Here is a 19,652-nt window from a genome sequence, read left to right on the forward strand (position 1 = left end):
GTAAGATCCAGATGTGCATTACACTAATCAAGCTGGTGCCTTTCCTGCAGATAGAGGAAAATGCAGTGTAGTTATGTAACCACCCAAAGTGCAGTTGAAGGATAGTTCTCACCTCTTCTTTCATTCAGCACAAGTGAAAAACTGAAATAGGCAATCATTTCGCATCGAGCAGCGAGTATAATAAGCTGCCAGATACAAACCACATGCTGCAATGGCATTCACTATACTGTTAAACCTGCTAAAAAACAACACTCACTGAATCTATCAATAAATTCTTGCTTTCAAGGTAAAAATAGCAACGCTCTACACATGAGCACAAATAAAACCAACACAGAGGCATGCCGCTGGAATGAGATAGTATTTGATGTTATCTGCCCGAGTGAACACCAGCAGGCTTGCTCTCATTGCTCTCATATTTTACAAAGGCACTTTATAAGAAAACATGAAATAGAAACTCAAAATAATACTGTATTTTGAGAGGAAAACATTCTTAAGAAAACATAAACTCGAAACTTTCAAACTATATTCTGAGAGTTTCTAGTTTATGTCATTTAAACTGTCTTGTTATGAACTGTCTTTGGGGGTGCTAGAAATACCTGGTTCTTAAAAATACATTTAAGGAAGCACTGAGCGCTGAATAACATTTTTATAGGACTATAGTGACACAGAACAAGCTAAAAGGCAAATATTCAAAGTTCCCAGAGGGTGAATTATAAGGTTTTTGGTGGCCCCCCAACAGGATTATGAAACTCTAATGGTCGATTTACAGAGCAGAACACCACAGACAACTGAAGTCGTTTAGTCTTCTTAAAATAAGAACACTGAAGTACTAAACTACATACTGCAACTTAAATTTCAAGCATGCTTAAACAAAGGATACCTTCACTTTTAGTGAAATACAGTTTCACCCCCAGTTACAACCACTTTCAGTATTCAGTCCAGCCCTGGTACGTTCATCTTCTACTGACACAACTAAGCACTGCAGTTAAAGACAAAGGCGGTTTTAACATGGATTTAAATATGGAATCCATTTGCTATACTTGTGTTTTTATTCGGGGTGGTGTTCCTGAAGATTCCTAGTTCTTGAAGAGACTTTAAAGCTTTGTGTTATCTTGTGTATTTTGTTACCCTCGGTATTCTCCGACTTTCTTGTACTGTTCAACTGTCTCAGTCTCAGGTGGGTATCTGCTTACTTGAGCCAAGTTGAACTCTGCCAAGTACTTTTCTCCAAAGATACTTTGGTGTACAGGAACAAAAAGAGATAGAGGGGAAAGCATTGAGAAAGCAGCAGGAGAGAAGAGTGGGAAGGGGAGCATGTGCAGGGTTTCTGGAGTGCCTCTAGTACAGTCATTCTGTGTCCCAGCATTATCTCAGAGAAGACAGAGAGAGAGAGAAAGAGAGAGAGAGAGAGAGAGAGTGTGTGTAAGGGAGAACAGGAGGCTGGGAAGAATAAGGGGTCAGTCCAAGGATTGTCCTCGAAAGGAAAGGAACTACTTCTGCATATGTGTGTGTTATGTTTGCTTATATTGATGTTTAAGGTAATTTTTTCACACTGTACACAGAGGACATAATAATCTGCAGCCATGAGTCGGACCACTTTCTTTGAGGTAAGTCTAAATTTATAGTAGCTAAGTGTCAGACCACCTCTACCACTTTCTGAATTTAAAAATTGGTTCATTGTGTTTCACAAGGCCTCAAGAGACTCACATTGAGCAATTTTTAATAGAAATCAAATAGAATATGGGAAATCATTAGTGCAGTTGAATTATTAATGTCTTCTTTTTCAAAATTTTTATGATTTTAAGTTTTGGAAACATCTTCAAAAGCTAACTAACCAACTGATTTCATCAGACATTGAACACAACAAATGGAACAATACTTAGCTGACATCATGACGTTTTAAATGAGCATTATGATACTTCTTATGTTAGAAAGACACAATTATAACTTGCTGAATTCCATAGACCTTAAAGTGTCAGTAGAGTTTATAAAAAAAACTGAATCTGAGCCTTTTTCTTGATATTTCTCTTGCCTTCAGTCTTTTTTCACAAGGCCCTATGAGTACTAATAAAGAAGTACATAAGTAATTTGCTGTAAGTGCAGCAGGTTTATAAACTCTAGCTAATTTACAACAAGTACTGGGAAGTGTGCCATCTCAGTAACAGTTACATAAAGGCTGCAAGCCAAATTAGCAAATACAGATGGTGTGTGAGAAAAAAAAGTTTCTCAAGCCTGATCTTGTTTGGAGTTTAGATGATAAAATTGATCTACTCACGTGTCTACAGCCAGCAGCTGGTTAGCTTAGCAAAAAGACTGGACAGAGGCTGCTGAGTGAAGCTTCATATTGAATGGATCGATTGTCTCGTCAAAGTCTCAGCAAGACAGTGAATGCATGTATTTGTAGCCACCCAGTCAGAAGCTAGGCTCAAGTACATACTATATTGTTGTCGCATTGTAGATGTGATTTTTTGCACAATTCTGTCCACACAGGCTCATAAGTCAGGCTGCAGAAATCAGTATCCCGCTTGGACCAAAAAGCCTGGTCACTTTACTGTGTACATTATTAGTAATAGTACGTTTTAGTAGTAGTACCATGTAAAAGGTACAATCTTTTTTTCTAAGACAGATGCTGTGGAAAACATAAGGCAAACTGTAAACGGCAAACTGGCAGCATGCAAAGAGTCAGCTGAGTGCTTTGTTGATTACCTTCGTTGATTCTGTTCTGAGAGTGAAAGCAGGAAGGACGATGATATACGCAGGCCAGCCGTATGCAGCTAATCTGCTTCAACACTCTTCATGCTCATTGTTTGAAGTAATGATTCTGTGGTTCAAGATCAGCCATTACATTCATCAGCTTTCATATTAGGAGGAGCTATTACAGTTCAGAGAGACCTCTTCAGTTGGTATCCATTACTTGAATTATTAAAGCTAGAAAATAAAAAAACGGATCAGCACTGATGTCAAACTCATAAAGTTTGCATTCAGTATAAAGAGAAAATGTTCATTTGAATTTGAATTCCCCTCACATAGACAAAGCCGTGTGTATGTTTTGCATGACCTGTGCTGTCAGCAGTGCCCTGTACTCCCATGAGAGGGAAAGGGCATCTGATAATACAATTTACAAGGGCACAGCACAACCGAGTGCACACCACTTTACAACACACAGCCCTAATGACACCCTAGATGCTCTTTCGTAAACACGTGAATGCATCAACATGTGCCCCTACAATGCAGTTGGGAAGGTTAGCAGATGGAAAGCAAAACAAACCCATCTCCCAGGATGCACTTTCCTGAGACATCCTCCGTGTCCTGTGCTCAGATCCTGCAAAGCATGAACAAACACTGCAAGAAGTGACAAGATGAAATACTGATGTTTTATGCTAGAATTGTGAAGTGTATTGCAGAATATTTTTACCAGAAAATATTTTTTTCTGGTTTGAAAAACTTCAGAAGCGTGTCATTCGTTTAAAGAAAGGAGTAATGCAAACACAATTTCTTGTGAGTCAACAACTAGACTGTTGTAAAATAAGAAACACAAAAAACACAGGATTAAATAACTTACCAAACTTGTGTTTTTTGCAAGGCAAACAGCAGATGGTGTATGTATAAAGCTTTCTCTCTCTCTCCCATTCTCATTCTCTCTTTCTCGACTGTGCACTCAGCAGATCTTTAGGTATCCATTAGCGGGTTATTACACTGTCCAGTAAGGGAACCAATTTAGCTAGGACAGCTCTGCTGAGCAGCACAGTCTGGAGTGCTTTCAGGGCAAAATGTGGGCCGCCACACACCATCCTCCTTGCATATGCTGTACATCACCGCTGACATGGTCTAATTAAGATGAAAAAGATGTGTGTAAGAGAGCAGCAGGACAACACGATTTGCCCACCAGACTCATTGTTCAGATTCAGAATACTGTGTTTGAGCAGAAAAACTGGATATACTTGGCCGTTTAGGGCCAATGAGAAGTTATTTTTGTTGAACAAGTAATATGTAGACATATGCAGCCCAAGTAACATGTAGTTCAAACCATGCATGCTGAAAAGGGGCAAAAATTATATCTTTATTATAATATTGGTGTCTATATCATGAATGGTTTGTATTGTAAAGGAGTTAACATGCATTGTTGTTAGTATGTATTGATGGCGGTAAAGTGCTAAGTGGCTTACTGTATGAGAAAATGTATTATTTGTTTATTGTTTAATGTACTTATTATTTACTAGTTATTATTTACTTGTTATTAAATTACATAAATCAACACAGGTGTAAAGTTTATTCTGAGATGGATGTGAAAGCAGGTCCAGCTTTTACTCCCTGGGGTTTTGTTGCTGAGGATGTATGTAGAGTGCAAGTCGAGTCCACAGACCAAATTTACCGCATACTTAATTTCAAATGTATAAATATGTGGGCATGAATGAAAATGTGTGTGAAACTCACTACGTGGGTTTTGTGCTTTAAAAAGGTGGTGCATATTGTGTTTCCTTCAGGTGAAGGTCCTGGATGCCAAGACCAAAGAGCAGCTTTGTTTTTTAGATAAGGTATGCTGACATATTGCCATGACTAGTGTTTTTACCCTTTTGTTTCTCCTTAGGTAGTCCTTACACTGTCAACCTCTTCCCTGATAATTCATCAAGGTTACATACTTTGTGCTTTTATTCTGTTCAGGTGGAGCCCTACTCAACAATAGGAGACATCAAGAGCCTTTTTCACAAATCATGTGAGTGTTCATATGCAGATTTTATGTAAATCAATGACATAGGTATAGTGATACAGTCCCCTCTAAAAGTATTGGAACGGTAAGGCAAATTCCTTTGTTTTTGTTGTTCACTGAAGACATTTCGGTTTAAGTTAAAAAAAATGAGTATGAGACAAGAGTTCAGAATTTCAGCTTTCATTTCATGGTATTCACATCTAGAAGTGTTAAACAACTCAGGACATACAAACCTTTGTTTGAACCCACCCATGTTTCAAGTGAGCAAAACTATTGGAACATGTGACTGACAGATGTTTCTATTGTCCAGGTGTTGCCTTTTAGGGTGATTGTCCAAACATTAAATAGCTCTGCATGACTAGTCTAACTTTTCATCCTTGGTTCAAACCTATAAAGACTTAATTTCCTGTTAAAAAGGATAAACCAACATGAAGACCAGAGAGCTGTCTATGGGAGAAAAGCAAGCCATTGTCAAGCTGAGAAAAGAAGGAACATCGACCAGAGCCATTGGACAAACATTGGGCATAGCAAGCACAACAATTTGGAATGAAGAAACTACTTGAGTACTGAGCAACAGACGTTGAACAGGTCGGCCAAGGAAAACAACAGTAGTTGATGACAGAAATATTGTGAGAGCTGTGAAGAAAACCCCCAAAACATCAGTAAGTCACATCACCAACGACCTCCACAGTGCAGGGATGAAGGTATCACAATCCACTGTTGGAAGAAGACTCAGAGAGCAGAAATATAGAGGCCACACCACAAGATGCAAACCACTCATCAGCTGTAAGAGGGCCAGATTGAAATTTGCAAATAAGTACAGAGATGAGCCGCAAAAGTTCTGCAACACAATCTTATTGACTGATGAGACCAAGATTAATCTCTAGCAAAGTGATGGAAAGGCCAAAGTGTGGAGAAAGAAAGGAGCTGCTTATGATCCGAAGTATACAAGCTCATCTGTGAAGCATGGTGGAGGTAATGTCATGGCTCGAGCGTGCATGGCTGCTTCTGGAACAGGCTCATTAATATTTATTGATGATGTAACTGATGATGGTAGCAGCAGAATGAATTCAGAAGTGGACAGAAATATTTTGTCTGCCAATTTACGGAGAAATGCATTGAAACTAATTGGGAGGAAGTTTATCATGCAGCAGGACAATGACCCAAAGCACACTGCCAACAAAACAAAGGACTTCATCGGGGGGGAAAAGTGGAAGGTTTTAGACTGGCCAAGTCTATTAGCTGACCTTAACCCAGAGCATGCATTTCACCTCCTCAAAGCCCCCATCCAGCCAGTTTTAACTGACATTTTTGGTTAACGTTCTTTCTCAAACAGAGAGGCTGGAGTGTTCACTAACGATATGCTTTGTTAACATCACTACATTGTAAAGTTTAGTACACTTTACTGTCTGGCAGGAGTAGCTATTACTTATAGAAACTAATGTGCATGTATCAGCTGTTATCAATAATAGTAGACAGTCCTGTCACGCACTGCACACAATAACTCCCACTACGTTTTATGGTGCACTTACTTTACCGCGGGGGTGGGTGGGGGGGGTCTATTACTCTTTTGAACTGTATGTAAAGAATTCTGAAACCATTGTCTCCGCCGATGCGTTGGTAAAACGGCCGTCAGTAAAATGCATGTTGCAAGATGTTCATAAAACGGTGACAGGTGAAAGTGCAATGCGTTTTCTGTCATCTGTCCTCCAACACCGCACACACAGATGCCAAGAGGAGGAAACTAAAAAATAAAATCAAGACCCTCTGTTAGCTAACTATGCTAGCTAACTACACCTGGCTAACTACAACTTAGTTAACTTAGCTAACTAAACTAGAAAGACAAACCAACAATCAGACACAGAGAGACATACTTATAGACATAAGTTCTAAGTAAATTACAAGATAAATTGTTTAGCTAGCTCACAACGATGTTTATCGGTTTGATGCTCTGACTTAACGAGGCGTAACGGCGTGACAGTTTTTTAAGGAGGCATGACAGTGTGTCTGCGCAAGCTTGGAGAATGACTTATGACTTATGGAATTACTATAGTCATATGTCACCACCCCGTTTTAGCAACTAAGCAACTTTTGCAACTTTGAGGACAAAATTAAGCTATTTGTCAAAAAATATTTGGCAAACTATGTGGGTAATCAACATTGTAAGGAAGTGACTCAGAAAACTATGAAATATCATAGATATGTCAAAATACACTTGGAGGGGGGCTTTAGGGGGAGACTGAAGGAAGAAACACCCCAAAATAAACAAGAACTGAAAGAAGCTGCGGTAAAAGCCTGGGGTAGCATCACAAATGAAGAAGCCAACAGTTTGGTGATGTTGATGGGTCGCAGGCTTGAGGCAGTTATTGCAAGCAAGGGTTATGCCACCAAATATTAAATGTTATTTACTTTAAGATTATTTGTTCCAATACTTTTGCTCACCTAATTACAAACGGTAATGAAGTTGTTTAACACTAGTGATGTGCGGATTGATGTCTAAACTCAGTCATTTGGAGTGAGTGTGTGTTTTATTATAAGTATCTTACTGTCACCAGGATGGTCTAATTATACTCGGTTGATAGGAACTACTTTTCCTTCCGCCTGTCAAAGTCATGCTTGTGCTACGGCTCTGTGACGGAGCTTCTTTGAAGTGAGCCGCTGCAGCCCTTGCTGACTCTGGCTGACTGTAAAAACAGTCACGTCTGGCTGTACTCTAGCTGTGAAGGTAATAATGACGTTGTGTGTGATGTGTGTGCAAAGACAGTGAAATACTCTGGCAACACTGCAAACTTCGCTAAACATCTGAGATTAAGTCACAATAATTTAATGATGTTATGAAGTGGCAGTTCTGAGAAGGATATTTTTATTATAATTACAGAATATGACAGTAGTTTGATGTTTTGTCATTATGCAGCTATTATTTTGAATTGGTAAGGCTACAGCCTACTCCTTATTTCTCTCATAAATACAGAAATGGGAGGGAGGGGGAAGGTCACATTGAACTAGAAATAAAATATGTAAAAAGTATTGGTATCGGTATCGGCAATACCAGTCTGGGTATTACTTGGTATTGGATCGTATAGGAATAAAGTGGTATCACGCATCACTATTTAACAGATCTAGATGTGAATACCAGGAAATAAAAGCTGAAATTCTGAACTCTTGTCTCATACTCATCTTTTGATCTTAAACCCAAATGTCTTCAGTGAACAACAAAAACAAAGGAGTATTGGAAGTAGTAAAAAGTACTGGAACCTTACCATTCCAATATTTTTGGAGGGGACTGTATTTTGTGCAGTGTCTTGTATAGAACTCCAGTCCAGTTGTATAAAACCTGCAAGTGATATTACATTGCTGTTAGCATTACATTTGCACTCTCCATTTTCTAACACTGCTCACTTCTCCTCTACATGCTTTTAATATACACACAGATACTGTATAATATCTGTATATTATAACTCCAGTGTACATATTCTAAGATACTGCATAACTGCACTTCTGTATTTGTTTAAAATCACTATATTTCTGCACTTCTGGTTAAATTAACTGAATTTCATCAGCTCTGTACCCATAATCTGCATAATGACAGTAAAGTTGAATTTAATTTAATCTTCTAATCTAATCTAGCATTTTTTGCACAGTTTACTGTAAACTAAAACTTTAATTGTATGGTTCTTAGATATAGTGTTTAATAAACTTGCTATGCTACTGAGTGGATCATCTAACAGTGCATCATATCACACCACCTCCCCATAAAGAGATGTCCAGCTATTTCTTGTTTGCGTGTGTCTGGTCAGAAAAGTTACCAAATGTTTGCCAAGCCTGAGGCCGTCAGCATCCATCAGAGCAGCAGAGCTCAACGTTATTCCATTGTGATCAATTATTATTGGGCCTGAGGACAAAGCCTATGTGTGCAATGCTAGCTCTGTTCAACCCTGTATTTGTTTGTGTGTGTGTGTGTGTGTGTGTGTGTGTGTGTGTGTGTGTGTGTATGTGTTTTTGATCTGCTCAGATCCTCACTGGTATCCAGCAAGACAGGCCCTGAAGCTTGATCCCAGTAAGTAGCCAGGTTGTGATTATTTACTGTACGTGTGTGTATTTGTGTCTCAATACTAAAGCTGCACTATGTGGCTCCAAATTGCTGTGGGTGGTAACTATTTACTGTCTTGTCAAAATGTGGACCCCAGTACTCACAAATACTGTGTGGTAATGTCAGTAAACTGCAGACAGCATTCTTGTGTTTACCTTCCAGTCATCCAGCATATGAAGGTTTGTACAAAAAGAAGTGTTCAGCTGTGCTCACTCGCTATTATTTAGATGTGTTTAGATATTCTCAATAAAGTTTCTTTCCTGCAAAATGCAGCTGTAAATGTAATGTGTGACTTTTTTCCATGCAGCTCAGCTTTAGTTTTTTTAATAAAGAGCCCACTCTGTAAAAGGTGTGCAGTAATTAAACAGAATTCATAGAGATATGCCTCTACAGGCCCTGCTGTTTTGTCACACTGATTCAATTTGTGGCATGACTTAAGTTATGTTCAGTTAAGTGCAATGCAGCATCCCAAATAGTTCACGCCCACAATGTGAAGTGTCCAACCAACCAACCGACTGTTATAACCGACTAGGTGACTGGACTCAAAAGCAGACTCAAGGCACATTCAAATCCAGGAATTTAAAGTTTATTGAAAAGGGGTGTCAAAGACAAAGTAAGTACACACTCTCAAGAAATAAACAATAGAATATACTATACGAGATTTGTTGGACGCAGCGCAAATACCACTGAGGTAAGCTGACGATCTGGCGTGAGGTGAAGAACCAGGTTGATATACTGCAGAGTCTTGATTAGTAGAATGCAGATCAGGTGTGCAGGTGGAGGTGGAGAGCCAGGGCCAGAGAGAGAAGCCACACTCTGGGAGGGAGAAGAATATAGACACAAGGGGTAGGGAGGAGAACAGCAGACTCATAACTCCCTTTCTGGACTTTTTCGGTCTTTATATGACGTCACCTGACATTCACATATAAAATGACACGCCGTCACTGCACGATCTAAGTAAGTACAGACTATCCAACCAACCATCCATCCATCGTCAGCCGCTTATCCTGCGTACAGGGTCGCGGGGGGGGGGGCTGGGATACTGGAGCCTATCCCAGCTGACATTGGGCGAAAGGCGGGGTACACCCTGGACAGGTCGCCAGTCCATCGCAGGGCCCAGTACAGACTAAATGGTGTGAAATGATAAGTGAAAAGCAAAAACATTTGTTCTGATAACGCAATTAATTTAATTCATTAATTTAACACATTGGGGTGTTATTCATACGCCATTTGGTGATACCAGGCTAAAATGTTCGATAATAATTGCAATGGCCATAATTGCAACTGTGGGAGTGAGTGACAGCCATAAAAAGCACCCCACATCTTTATAGAGCCACCATCATTGTGGAAAACATTGTCCTTTATTTTCACCATAAAAAGGTAGACTGCAGAGCATCCTTTTCTCGTTCATGTTAGCCTAAATTTAAAAAGGCTAATGCAAAGCATGATGTACATAAAGAAAGACATAAGGTATGCTACAGGGCTTTTTTTTTTCTTGGTCTATGAGGACTATCCTGCTGCTAAAAAGCACAGAGTTAGAGACTTTGGGCTATGTGGGCCAGTTACCCCTAAGGATATTCTAAAAATGTCATCCAATTAGTTCAACATATTATCTGTGTCTATGCCCCCGTGAGCTTTCAGGTAGAGAGGACGTGCGCTGAAAAACTGATCAGACATTCATTAAAATGCTCTGCAACATCAGTTTAAGCAACAATGCTTTGCACAGGACTACTTGAATTTACTTAATCATACGTATATTCTATGGCTGGGCATGTTAACGCGTTATTATCACGTTAACGCATTAATTAATTAATTAAGAAATTAATTACTCACAAACAGCGAGGATCAGTCTCTCTTCCAATGATGTGTGCTGCGCGTCGCGTACAAACACTTCAAGACAATTCATACTGATACCTTTTCAGAAAAAAAACCTAGAAAACATTCATATATGTTAACCTGTTGCTCAGAAGGTTCCTGTAATGATGTTATGATCGTGGCTCTGGACTCTGATGGTAACTTGTTTTAACAAGCTATAAAAGGTTATGCCCTAGCAGTGGCTAATAGCTTTGGTTTAATATTTGATTTGATTACATTAATGTTTAAGTTGAGATTTACAAGAAATATTTTATTGCTACTGTGTAAAGGGAATACTGATGGTAAAAAGCAACTTATTTGTTAAGTGTTTGCAAACCACATGTTATTGCACTTTTGTGTATGTAGCTGTGCATAAAGTGCACAATACACTACTTTAGAATTCATTATCAATTTTGCGCATAACTATGTGATTAATGTTGATTATTTGCAGAAAATCATGTGATTAATCGTGATTTAAAAAATGTAATCATTGCCCAGCACTAGTATATTCATATGTGAAAGTCGAATTATGGTACAATTTTAAAACAAGCTTAATTTGTATAGATAAAATATTTTCCTGGGTTGTTTTTTGTCCTTCATTTTCAGAGGAAAAATCACTTAGAGACGATGAAATCTTACAGAATCTACCTGTTGGGACAACTGCAACAATGTACTTCAAAGATCTTGGCCCACAATTAGGTTGGACTATGGTATGAAAAGCAAACTCAGAGATTACTGATGTACGAAAACTGAAAAAAGAAATCAGTCTTTTCATATATATAAATAATAATAATAATAATACATTTTATGTGATGGCGCCTTTCATGGCATTGCCTACCAATTTTACTTATATGTGTCCTACACATTTGCTTTTGGTTGTTTGCATATAACCTTTGTAATATTGTTTTTAAAAACATTATAGTATACGGCGCCAGGTGGTGTCATGGAGAAAAATAACTACTTTGAGAGCTTGAATTACTCCAGTAGATATAGTACAAAGTGTTCTTTTTCTGTTCTCTTTTGTTTCCAGGTGTTCCTGGCAGAGTGCATTGGGCCCCTTCTCACCTACCTCCTCTTCTATTTTCGAGTCCCTTACATTTACTCACACAGATATGTCTTTACCTCCAGTCCCCATCCTGTTGTCACGTAGGTGGTAAAAAGAAACTTCAACTATAGCACTAGGCTATGTGTTGTAACCTGCAGACATGGTGCAACTTTACAGACATTAGTTTGATTCCTTTTATATAAAATAACCAGTTATAATAACAAGTTCAAAGGAATAGTTCCATGTTTTGGAAATTATGCATATTCACTTTCTTGTCAAGACTTAGATGAGAAGGCTGATAGCACTCTAATATAAAGGGTGAAGAGCTAGCCTGGTTAGCCAACAAATAGTCTGGCACAACTAATAGAGCCGCTAAGTTAGCTGTACAGCTAAGTGCACTAAATTGGTAACAGCACCTGATATGCTGCCCCCTATTTTTTGGAGTATGAATTTGCCAAGTGGAGAGTAGTCTCAATTCTTACACATTTCTCCTTTAAATGTACATATTTGTACTTCTGACCTCACATCCCTCCTCTGTCTCTCAGACTAGCATGCGCCTGTCATACCTTCCACTATATGAAGAGGTTGATAGAGACTATCTTTGTGCATCGTTTCTCCCATGGGACCATGCCTCTCAGGACAATAGTCAGGGTGAGGACATGACTACCCTTGAAAAGAAGACCTCTGATAATATGCTGACCTCTTTTACAATATGTGGCCTCGTTTTCCCTGTCCCATGCCTGCTGTTTTTAGGACTATTCTTTTGATACAGAATACAACAGTCTCAGAGCACAGTGTCTTTGATGAGGAGAGGTGTGATTTTAGATCTTCTATTTTGTGTGTTTTACTAGTTCAAAAATAGAAATCCAAAGTAAACAATGCCTTTGGATTTTAATTGATTAATTCATTGTACATCATGCAATGATGTTTTAAATTCAGGTTTTCACATATGTATACATCTGTATTGCTTGTTTCTGCTCTCAGAATTGTGCCTATTACTGGGGGTTCTCAGCTTGGTTGGCATACTATATCAACCACCCTCTTTATACACCTCCATGTAAGTCAGCACACGTGGGCACACACACACACACACACCTTTGTTTTTCTTCATATTCTGCAGCTTATCAATACCCGCCTATCTCTCTTCACAGCATATGGAGAACTACAAGTCAACTATGCATTAGTCATATTTGTGGTACGCATACATTCACTCAGGGGCAACATAAATTCATTGTACAGCAATGTATTACAGCAAGGTGTGAAATGCTTATTTCTTCTCTAGATGTGTGAACTGGGCAACTTCTCCATTCACTTGACTCTTAATAATCTCAGAGGAGAAGGTGAGTTGTTGAGCATTATTCTGTTGTCCCGATTTGATCATTTGAACACTACTTTGGTTGATCCACCATGGAAACAGGGATTAGATGTGTGCCTACAGTATATTTTCATAATGAAGAGAACTGCTGCATAAAATAAAATGTAAATGTTTTGTGTTGTTTTTTTTGTTTGTTTTTTTACAAAACCGTTTCTCAGGATCCAGGGTCAGAAGGTTTCCTATGCCAACTAAGAACCCCTTCACATGGCTATTTTTCTTTGTATCCTGTCCAAATTACACATATGAGGTAAGAGAAAGCATTCAGAAAAAAATATCATGGCAAAGAATATCTCCCATACTTTTGTATTTAACTCTCTGTCTGCCTGTATATTTGACAACTACTGTAGGTTGGCTCTTGGGTGGGCTTTTCCATCATGACCCAGTGTCTGCCAGGTATCTACATGACATTATACGTTTTCATGAACTACCGTAAATCTGCTTACTTCACCAGTAACAATAGTTGTACCAAAATGTATATGTTTTAATATTTGTATGTTTTGTATTTTAGTGGCATTGTATGCATTATTGGGATTCATTCAAATGACCATCTGGGCCAAAGGGAAGCACAGAGCCTACAGCAGGGAGTTCAAGGACTACCCCCCCCTCCGGATGGCCATTATTCCCCTGATTCTCTAATAGTGATCAAAACATTAAGTATTGTTGCATATAAGGGGTATATATCCCTACAATTGTTTTTCACTAAGCAAAGATGTTTGTTGCTGCTGAGTCCAGCACTATGCAAGTTTTTTATATCACTGAATGAATTGAAAGGAGTAAGAATGGGAGCAATAATATTATGGCAATAGCATTTAATAATAGCTGGGAACATTTTCATTTTCTGTTCAGTAAAATGGGTTTCAGGAGTATGATTTGGCATTGTGATATGAAGTTAATAACGATATTAGATAAAACTTTATAGCTGTCATCTTCTCCATACTGTGTTAACATAGGGTACACATAATCATTGGGTGTTTTCGCACCCTTCAAGACTTGACTAAAGGTTGGAAAGTGGCACATCAGCATTTTAGCAACCCTTTTTCAAACCAGTCAGTAGTTCTCACTGCAAGGTGGCATATTAGCCCACAGGTCTTGTTACTTCTTTTCAATGATGAACACTTGAAGCACTAATGCAGTTTTCAGTTTAATTGAAAGAAATAAAACATAATCTAGCTCATAATAAAGTGCCTGTGGGAGCAAATTAACAAACTAAAATTTTAAATGCCATGGCATCCATTTGTGAGTGCAGCATCACTTTTAAGCTCTCAGGAAGAATGCCAATAAATCACACATTGAAATCTTGCTAATATTAAGCTCCTCCACTGTATTTCTCAGATTGTTTTCTTCAGAGGAATATGGAATATGTTACTGTAACTTCTGGCATTGTAAAGGGATTATCAGGTAGTCAGAGATAATTACTCTGGTTCACTAGCCCTTAATCTCAGGTTTTATTAAACTGTTAGAAACTGTTTTCCTTAAATGTGAGTAATCTCAAGGAATTTTAGTGTAAAACAAATGTCAGTAAAAAAAAAAAAAAGTCCACATGCTATGGAAAAATTAAATTTTATTTGACATGATGCTTCTCTCAGAAACACCACTTTTGTGACAACTTCTTCTAATGACACCAGGTGCTGGTGGAACGCAGACAGTGTCCCAAAGTTGCAAATGTATGATAAAGCCCAATGAACAGGACATTGGTGGCATCAAAATATCACATGATATCGGTGTTAATTTCATAAGCAGTATTTTGTAAAAAATGATTAACTGTATTGTAGATTTTGCAGATTGTTTTAAACATTTGTAAGAATTGTGATGCTTCAATTAAAGCTGCATCAATAAAGTGCTAAGACTATGCTTCTCTAAGAGCTTATTTCACATATCTAAAGAAGGCAAAAAAAGATGATCTTGCTTGGCATCTGAAGCAAAAAATACACAGGACCTATGTTTTCTTCACAATTCACATCAAGCTCCCATTACAACCTGATATTGAACATTTATGACACTTATCAAAGTTATGGTCCTTGTCATAAATTTAAAGCTCTGTTTCATTTAGTTTGCAAGGCCTACAAGGTGAGCAGAACGTGGAACATATCAGCAGGCACATAAATGCTCCACACTTTCCAAATTCAAAGCCCACTAACCCTGTTTACTGGAAAAGCAAAGTAGAGCATGCACAGTATTGCCACATGTCAAATCATCAGTCAAACATGAAATCCGTCATGTCCCATTTAAGCGGCTGCCACCTTCACAGACTGCATTTCAAGACCTAACACACAATGGATAAACAAGAACTGCCCCATTCCAAATTTGTAGAACACAACCAAATGCATCCTCTGTTTTTAGTATTCCAAAACTGATCATGCACCAGTTGCTTGTCTCTACCAGGCTAGAGGCGGGACTTCATGATGACACTAGAGAATCATTTAAAGAGGAGGTTAAAGTTCTTCCAACTAGCCTTCAGTCCTTCAATGCACATGCACAGGCCACAGTCACAGATCACTGTGGCTCCTGAAATGGAAGTCAAAGACTGTCTTCCAGTTGAGGTCATTGAGGTAAGGTCACTTCCTCAAAGACATGATAGGTGTGGTGTCAATATATCGCTGTGCCCCAGCAGCTTTTGGATGCAACACAATAGTGTCATCCTCTCTTGACTGTTGCTTGGCGAAATTCACAAAAACCTACAGGAACATAAATGGTAAATGATGAACTGACGGCAGAAGACATGCAAGAATGAAAAAATGTTGCTAGATTTGCTTGAACCATCAGGTGGCCATATGAATTATAATGAGGAAAGATTACGATCTATCAAGTCAAATACCAAATCAAAAAGTAAAGATAAGAAATATAAACAAGACTAAGAATATACAGCCATGGTTGTCTCTCAGTGAGGCTGGACTCAGACAGATCTGAGCTTTAAGCTAAATGCTAACTTCAGCATGCTGTCATGTTCGCAATGACATTACTAACATGTTGATGTTAGGTTTAATGATTACTAGGTTCACCATCTTGGTTTAGCATGTTAGCATGCTAACATTTGCTAATTAGCACTAAACAAAAAGGTATAGCTGAGGCAGATGGGAATGTCACTTGCTTTAGTCATAAACCAAAGTACTGGCCGTTTTAGATTTTTGACCTGATTGTGGCAATAGATGAAAAGCAATGTGATAACTAAAGAGATTAGAATTCATCCTGTGGGGAATATGAACGTGTTTATCAAATTATAGATATGTTGTTGTTAATATATTTCAGCCTGGACCAAAGTGGTGAACCAACATACCATCATACCAACACTACAATGACTAGAGCCACACCGCTTGACAAAAAAAGTTAATGAATTATTCACAATTTGACAAATTTAACTGGTTCTAAACCAAGCCATCTAATCCTCCTGACAGAAATGTGAAAGGAGAAAATGCACACCCCTGTTAAATTCTGATTCATAAATTATGTACACATAATAATATAATAGTAATACGTTATGTTGTATTTTCCTGTGCTCATTTACCTGGTCAAGAGTGGTCTGTGACACTGAGTAGTCTTCTATGTTGAGCTTGTCTTTGTTAGCCAGGACCATTTGAAAGATCCTAGCAAGGGAGGAGGAGGAGATCTTGTACTGTAGAGTGTTGTAGTGTTTCTCTCTCTGGATGCAGCCAGGGAAGGTGTTCTCCATGAATGCTTCGGCAGGGTTCAGGTCTGGTGCACATCCGGGCTTAGCTGCCCTGATCTTCATGGTCACCACGTAGCCATCACCAAACCTATGTTCACAGTGATGAAGGTAAAGCTAAATCAAAGATCAGCAATTTCATAGATTGCTAATTGTGTTTTGTATTCATTGTTGATGAATCTTTGGAGATATTAATATATTTTGAAATTTATGACATTACATGGGATGAAGTAAAACTACTAACTTGTATTTGAGATGCTGAATGGTTCCCAAACACTTAAAGGATCCATTAACCATAATTGCTAAGCGGGTACACAGCGCCTCACATTCCTCCATACTGTAAAGACAGATGGCAAAATTAGAATTAAAACTTGTGCTCATAAATATGCATGCATGTACACACACAAACACCCACACCAGATAGTTTACCTGTGTGAGGTGAGGACCACAGCTCGTCTGTCCTGAATAACACTCATGATCGAGTTCCACAGGAAGCGTCTGGAGAGAGGGTCCATACCTGTAGTGGGTTCATCCTAATGTACAGTAATAGAAACAACATACACATTAATATACACAGAATCTTCCACTATCTTGTCTATCATCTAACCACTCTCATACAACTGTGATCCCCACCCTAAACTTCAAATGCAAACCAGCACTGTCATTAGTGTTGGCCTCACCAGCAGCACCAGCGCAGGGCAGCCTATCATGGCAATGGCTGTAGAGAGTTTCCTCCTGTTACCTCCACTATAGGTTCCAGCACTTTGGCCTGCATCCTCTGACAGACCCAGCTTCTGGATGGCCCACTCTGCAACCTGAGCCAGAGGAGGAGAAGTGCCTCATGTTACAATTCAGTCAAACTTCAGTAAAGTAAAGCTACAGTATATACTTGATTCAGGAACACAATTTGGCAGGGTCATACATTTAAATGACACTATATACAGTTTGTAGTTTCACAAATTGCAGGGTGTCTAACTCTAGCAATATAACTTTATGACTATTTGTGTTTTCTTGCGAGAAAACATCCCCACTGGTTGTCCAAACAAGTTTGCATTTGGTAAAGGAAGGAACAAGCTTGCCAAACATTTGTATGTATAGTGATGTCATTAACTATTTTGGCATTACTGAAATGATATTACTGCCTTAATTACATTCTACGCTCCTCTGATGTGCTTCTACATGTGTGTTTGACGTGCATTCTGCTTGCAATTAAAATTAATAAAAATTTGTCCTCATTTTTTTTAGCTATAACAAGAAGTGCCCGACTGACACTGGGGTTAATATATTAGGCTTGGCGATAGTGTTAATTTTAGACACAAAATATACTATTACTATTTAATATTTTATATATATATATATATATATATATATAAAATACTATATAAGATACACTTCCTGGCAAAAGCTGCATCTCACCCTGCTGATCTCAAACTCTGGAACTCCACGGAGGCGGGCGTAGAGGTGTAGATGTTCTCTACCTGTCAGCAGCTCATCTATGGCATCAAACTGTGGGCAGTATCCCATGTTCTGGTGGACGTCCAGGATGTTGGTCAAAATGCTGAATATTTAGGGGAAAACGCTTGGTGTAAACAATAAGAATGCAAATTACATGCCTCAATATGTATATCAAATTCCATATTAGTTACTTCCAATTTGTAAAACAATTATATATCACTAACCTGTGACCGGCGACTGAGGCCTCTCCTGAGGTGACGTCAATGTTTCCTGTCAACATCTTAAACGTTGTGGTCTTCCCTGCTCCGTTCACCCCCAGGAGACCAAAGCACTGCCGAGGATCAGGAAAAACATGATAGATGAACAATAAAGTGACCAGAATGTTTCCAGTGTGGAGTAAATTGTATCAGTTTAACCGAACATACCTCTCCAGGTGAGACTCCAACACAGATTCGGTCCACTGCAGGGATGATTGTTCCTGTGTAAGTCTGGCAAGGCAAGATGGGAACAAAAGAAGGAGGGATATTTTGTAGTTGATTTTTTGTTTACATGGATTTGAGCATTTTGTGCAGCGTCCATGATTGATTATATTTTGAAAAGAACAATATCTCACCTTGGACAGGTCTTGTACACGTAAAATGTCATTTGTTTTTTCACCATTACAGATTCGCTCTCTTTCTTCTGCCACATCTAAATCTTCTTCCAAAACAGGAGGCTTTGGGCAATCTGATATCCTGCAATGGAAACATTAACTACTCAACTTCAACATTTAGATTATGTTACCTGGTGAAAAAAATGTTACAGCATCCCTGCATTTTTATTACATTATACTTTTCAAAGAGCAATTACTAAAGTACACCTGGCAAGTTTGGTTTTGTAATTCAAGCTCTACTACACTTACCAGTGATCCAGGAAGAAGCGATACTGGAAGAAAATGTTAAGGATGAAATAGACAAATCCCTCAACAGCCATGCAGAATAGGTTCTTCCCAATAAAGTCCCAGTTATAGGGGTCTGGACTGTAGTCCTCACCTGAAGAAATATATAAATGTAACGCCAGTCACTTATGCATTCACACTTTATAAAAAATGATGGGTGTTTTTCCTTGACATAAGGAAGTTACAATAGAAGATACCAACTCTGCACTTAGCTTGGGCCTTAAATGCAAATGTAAGCTATCAGATTTCTGATGCAGCCAACGACCCAACATTCATTCAGTGCGTTGAGATGGGGGCTGACAGTCGCAGGCTTTTGGATATGAGTATGTGTGTGTGTTTTGTAATTACCAAAGCGAGCGTAGATATCAGTCACAGCCTGGTTCATGGCCATGTCTATGAGGCCTCGGCCCAGGCAATAATGGGGGAAGATGAGCAGCATGGTCTTTAACAGCTGGTTGAGGTTGTAGAGAGCCTACACAGAAATCCAACACACACAAATTACGGTGATATGCTAGATACATGGAAGA

The 19,652-nt window shown here is 38.7% G+C and overlaps 2 protein-coding genes across 2 annotated transcripts in view; one reads left to right on the forward strand and one right to left on the reverse strand.

The window, feature by feature from the left end:
- The first annotated feature begins 1,500 nt into the window (after nt 1–1,500).
- LOC119907318 (very-long-chain enoyl-CoA reductase) lies at nt 1,501–14,918 on the forward strand. Its single transcript, XM_038725087.1, has 12 exons — nt 1,501–1,607; nt 4,663–4,714; nt 8,721–8,765; nt 11,259–11,362; nt 11,683–11,798; nt 12,243–12,348; nt 12,682–12,754; nt 12,849–12,892; nt 12,980–13,037; nt 13,231–13,319; nt 13,420–13,465; nt 13,581–14,918. Exons 1-12 carry the CDS (start codon nt 1,584–1,586, stop codon nt 13,706–13,708), a joined length of 885 nt encoding a protein of 294 aa, XP_038581015.1. The 5' UTR covers nt 1,501–1,583; the 3' UTR covers nt 13,709–14,918.
- Nucleotides 14,919–14,933: 15 nt separating this feature from the next.
- Nucleotides 14,934–19,652, reverse strand: part of abca4a (ATP-binding cassette, sub-family A (ABC1), member 4a) — a 37,619-nt gene continuing 32,900 nt past the window's right edge. The window contains exons 40-50 of the mRNA XM_038725088.1: nt 19,474–19,597; nt 19,090–19,219; nt 18,802–18,922; nt 18,614–18,676; nt 18,413–18,519; nt 18,150–18,291; nt 17,414–17,548; nt 17,163–17,266; nt 16,978–17,070; nt 16,575–16,824; nt 14,934–15,747 (exon numbers count right to left, since the gene is read on the reverse strand). Of these exons, the coding sequence (XP_038581016.1) occupies nt 15,628–15,747; nt 16,575–16,824; nt 16,978–17,070; nt 17,163–17,266; nt 17,414–17,548; nt 18,150–18,291; nt 18,413–18,519; nt 18,614–18,676; nt 18,802–18,922; nt 19,090–19,219; nt 19,474–19,597 (1,389 nt within the window). The 3' untranslated portion in view covers nt 14,934–15,627. The remainder of the gene's footprint in view (nt 15,748–16,574; nt 16,825–16,977; nt 17,071–17,162; nt 17,267–17,413; nt 17,549–18,149; nt 18,292–18,412; nt 18,520–18,613; nt 18,677–18,801; nt 18,923–19,089; nt 19,220–19,473; nt 19,598–19,652) is intronic.

This window comes from Micropterus salmoides, unplaced genomic scaffold, assembly GCF_014851395.1.
Source record: "Micropterus salmoides isolate LMB-PRFRI ecotype aquatic unplaced genomic scaffold, ASM1485139v1 Ms_hic_scaffold_1, whole genome shotgun sequence".
NCBI classification, from domain to species: Eukaryota; Metazoa; Chordata; class Actinopteri; order Centrarchiformes; family Centrarchidae; genus Micropterus; species Micropterus salmoides.

Coding starts and splice junctions, on each gene's coding strand:
- LOC119907318 (XM_038725087.1), top strand. CDS start 1,584: ATGAGTCGGACCACTTTCTTTGAG. Junction 12,893..12,979: donor ATGCATTAGTCATATTTGTG/GTACGCATACAT, acceptor TTTCTTCTCTAG/ATGTGTGAACTGGGCAACTT. Junction 13,038..13,230: donor TAATAATCTCAGAGGAGAAG/GTGAGTTGTTGA, acceptor ACCGTTTCTCAG/GATCCAGGGTCAGAAGGTTT.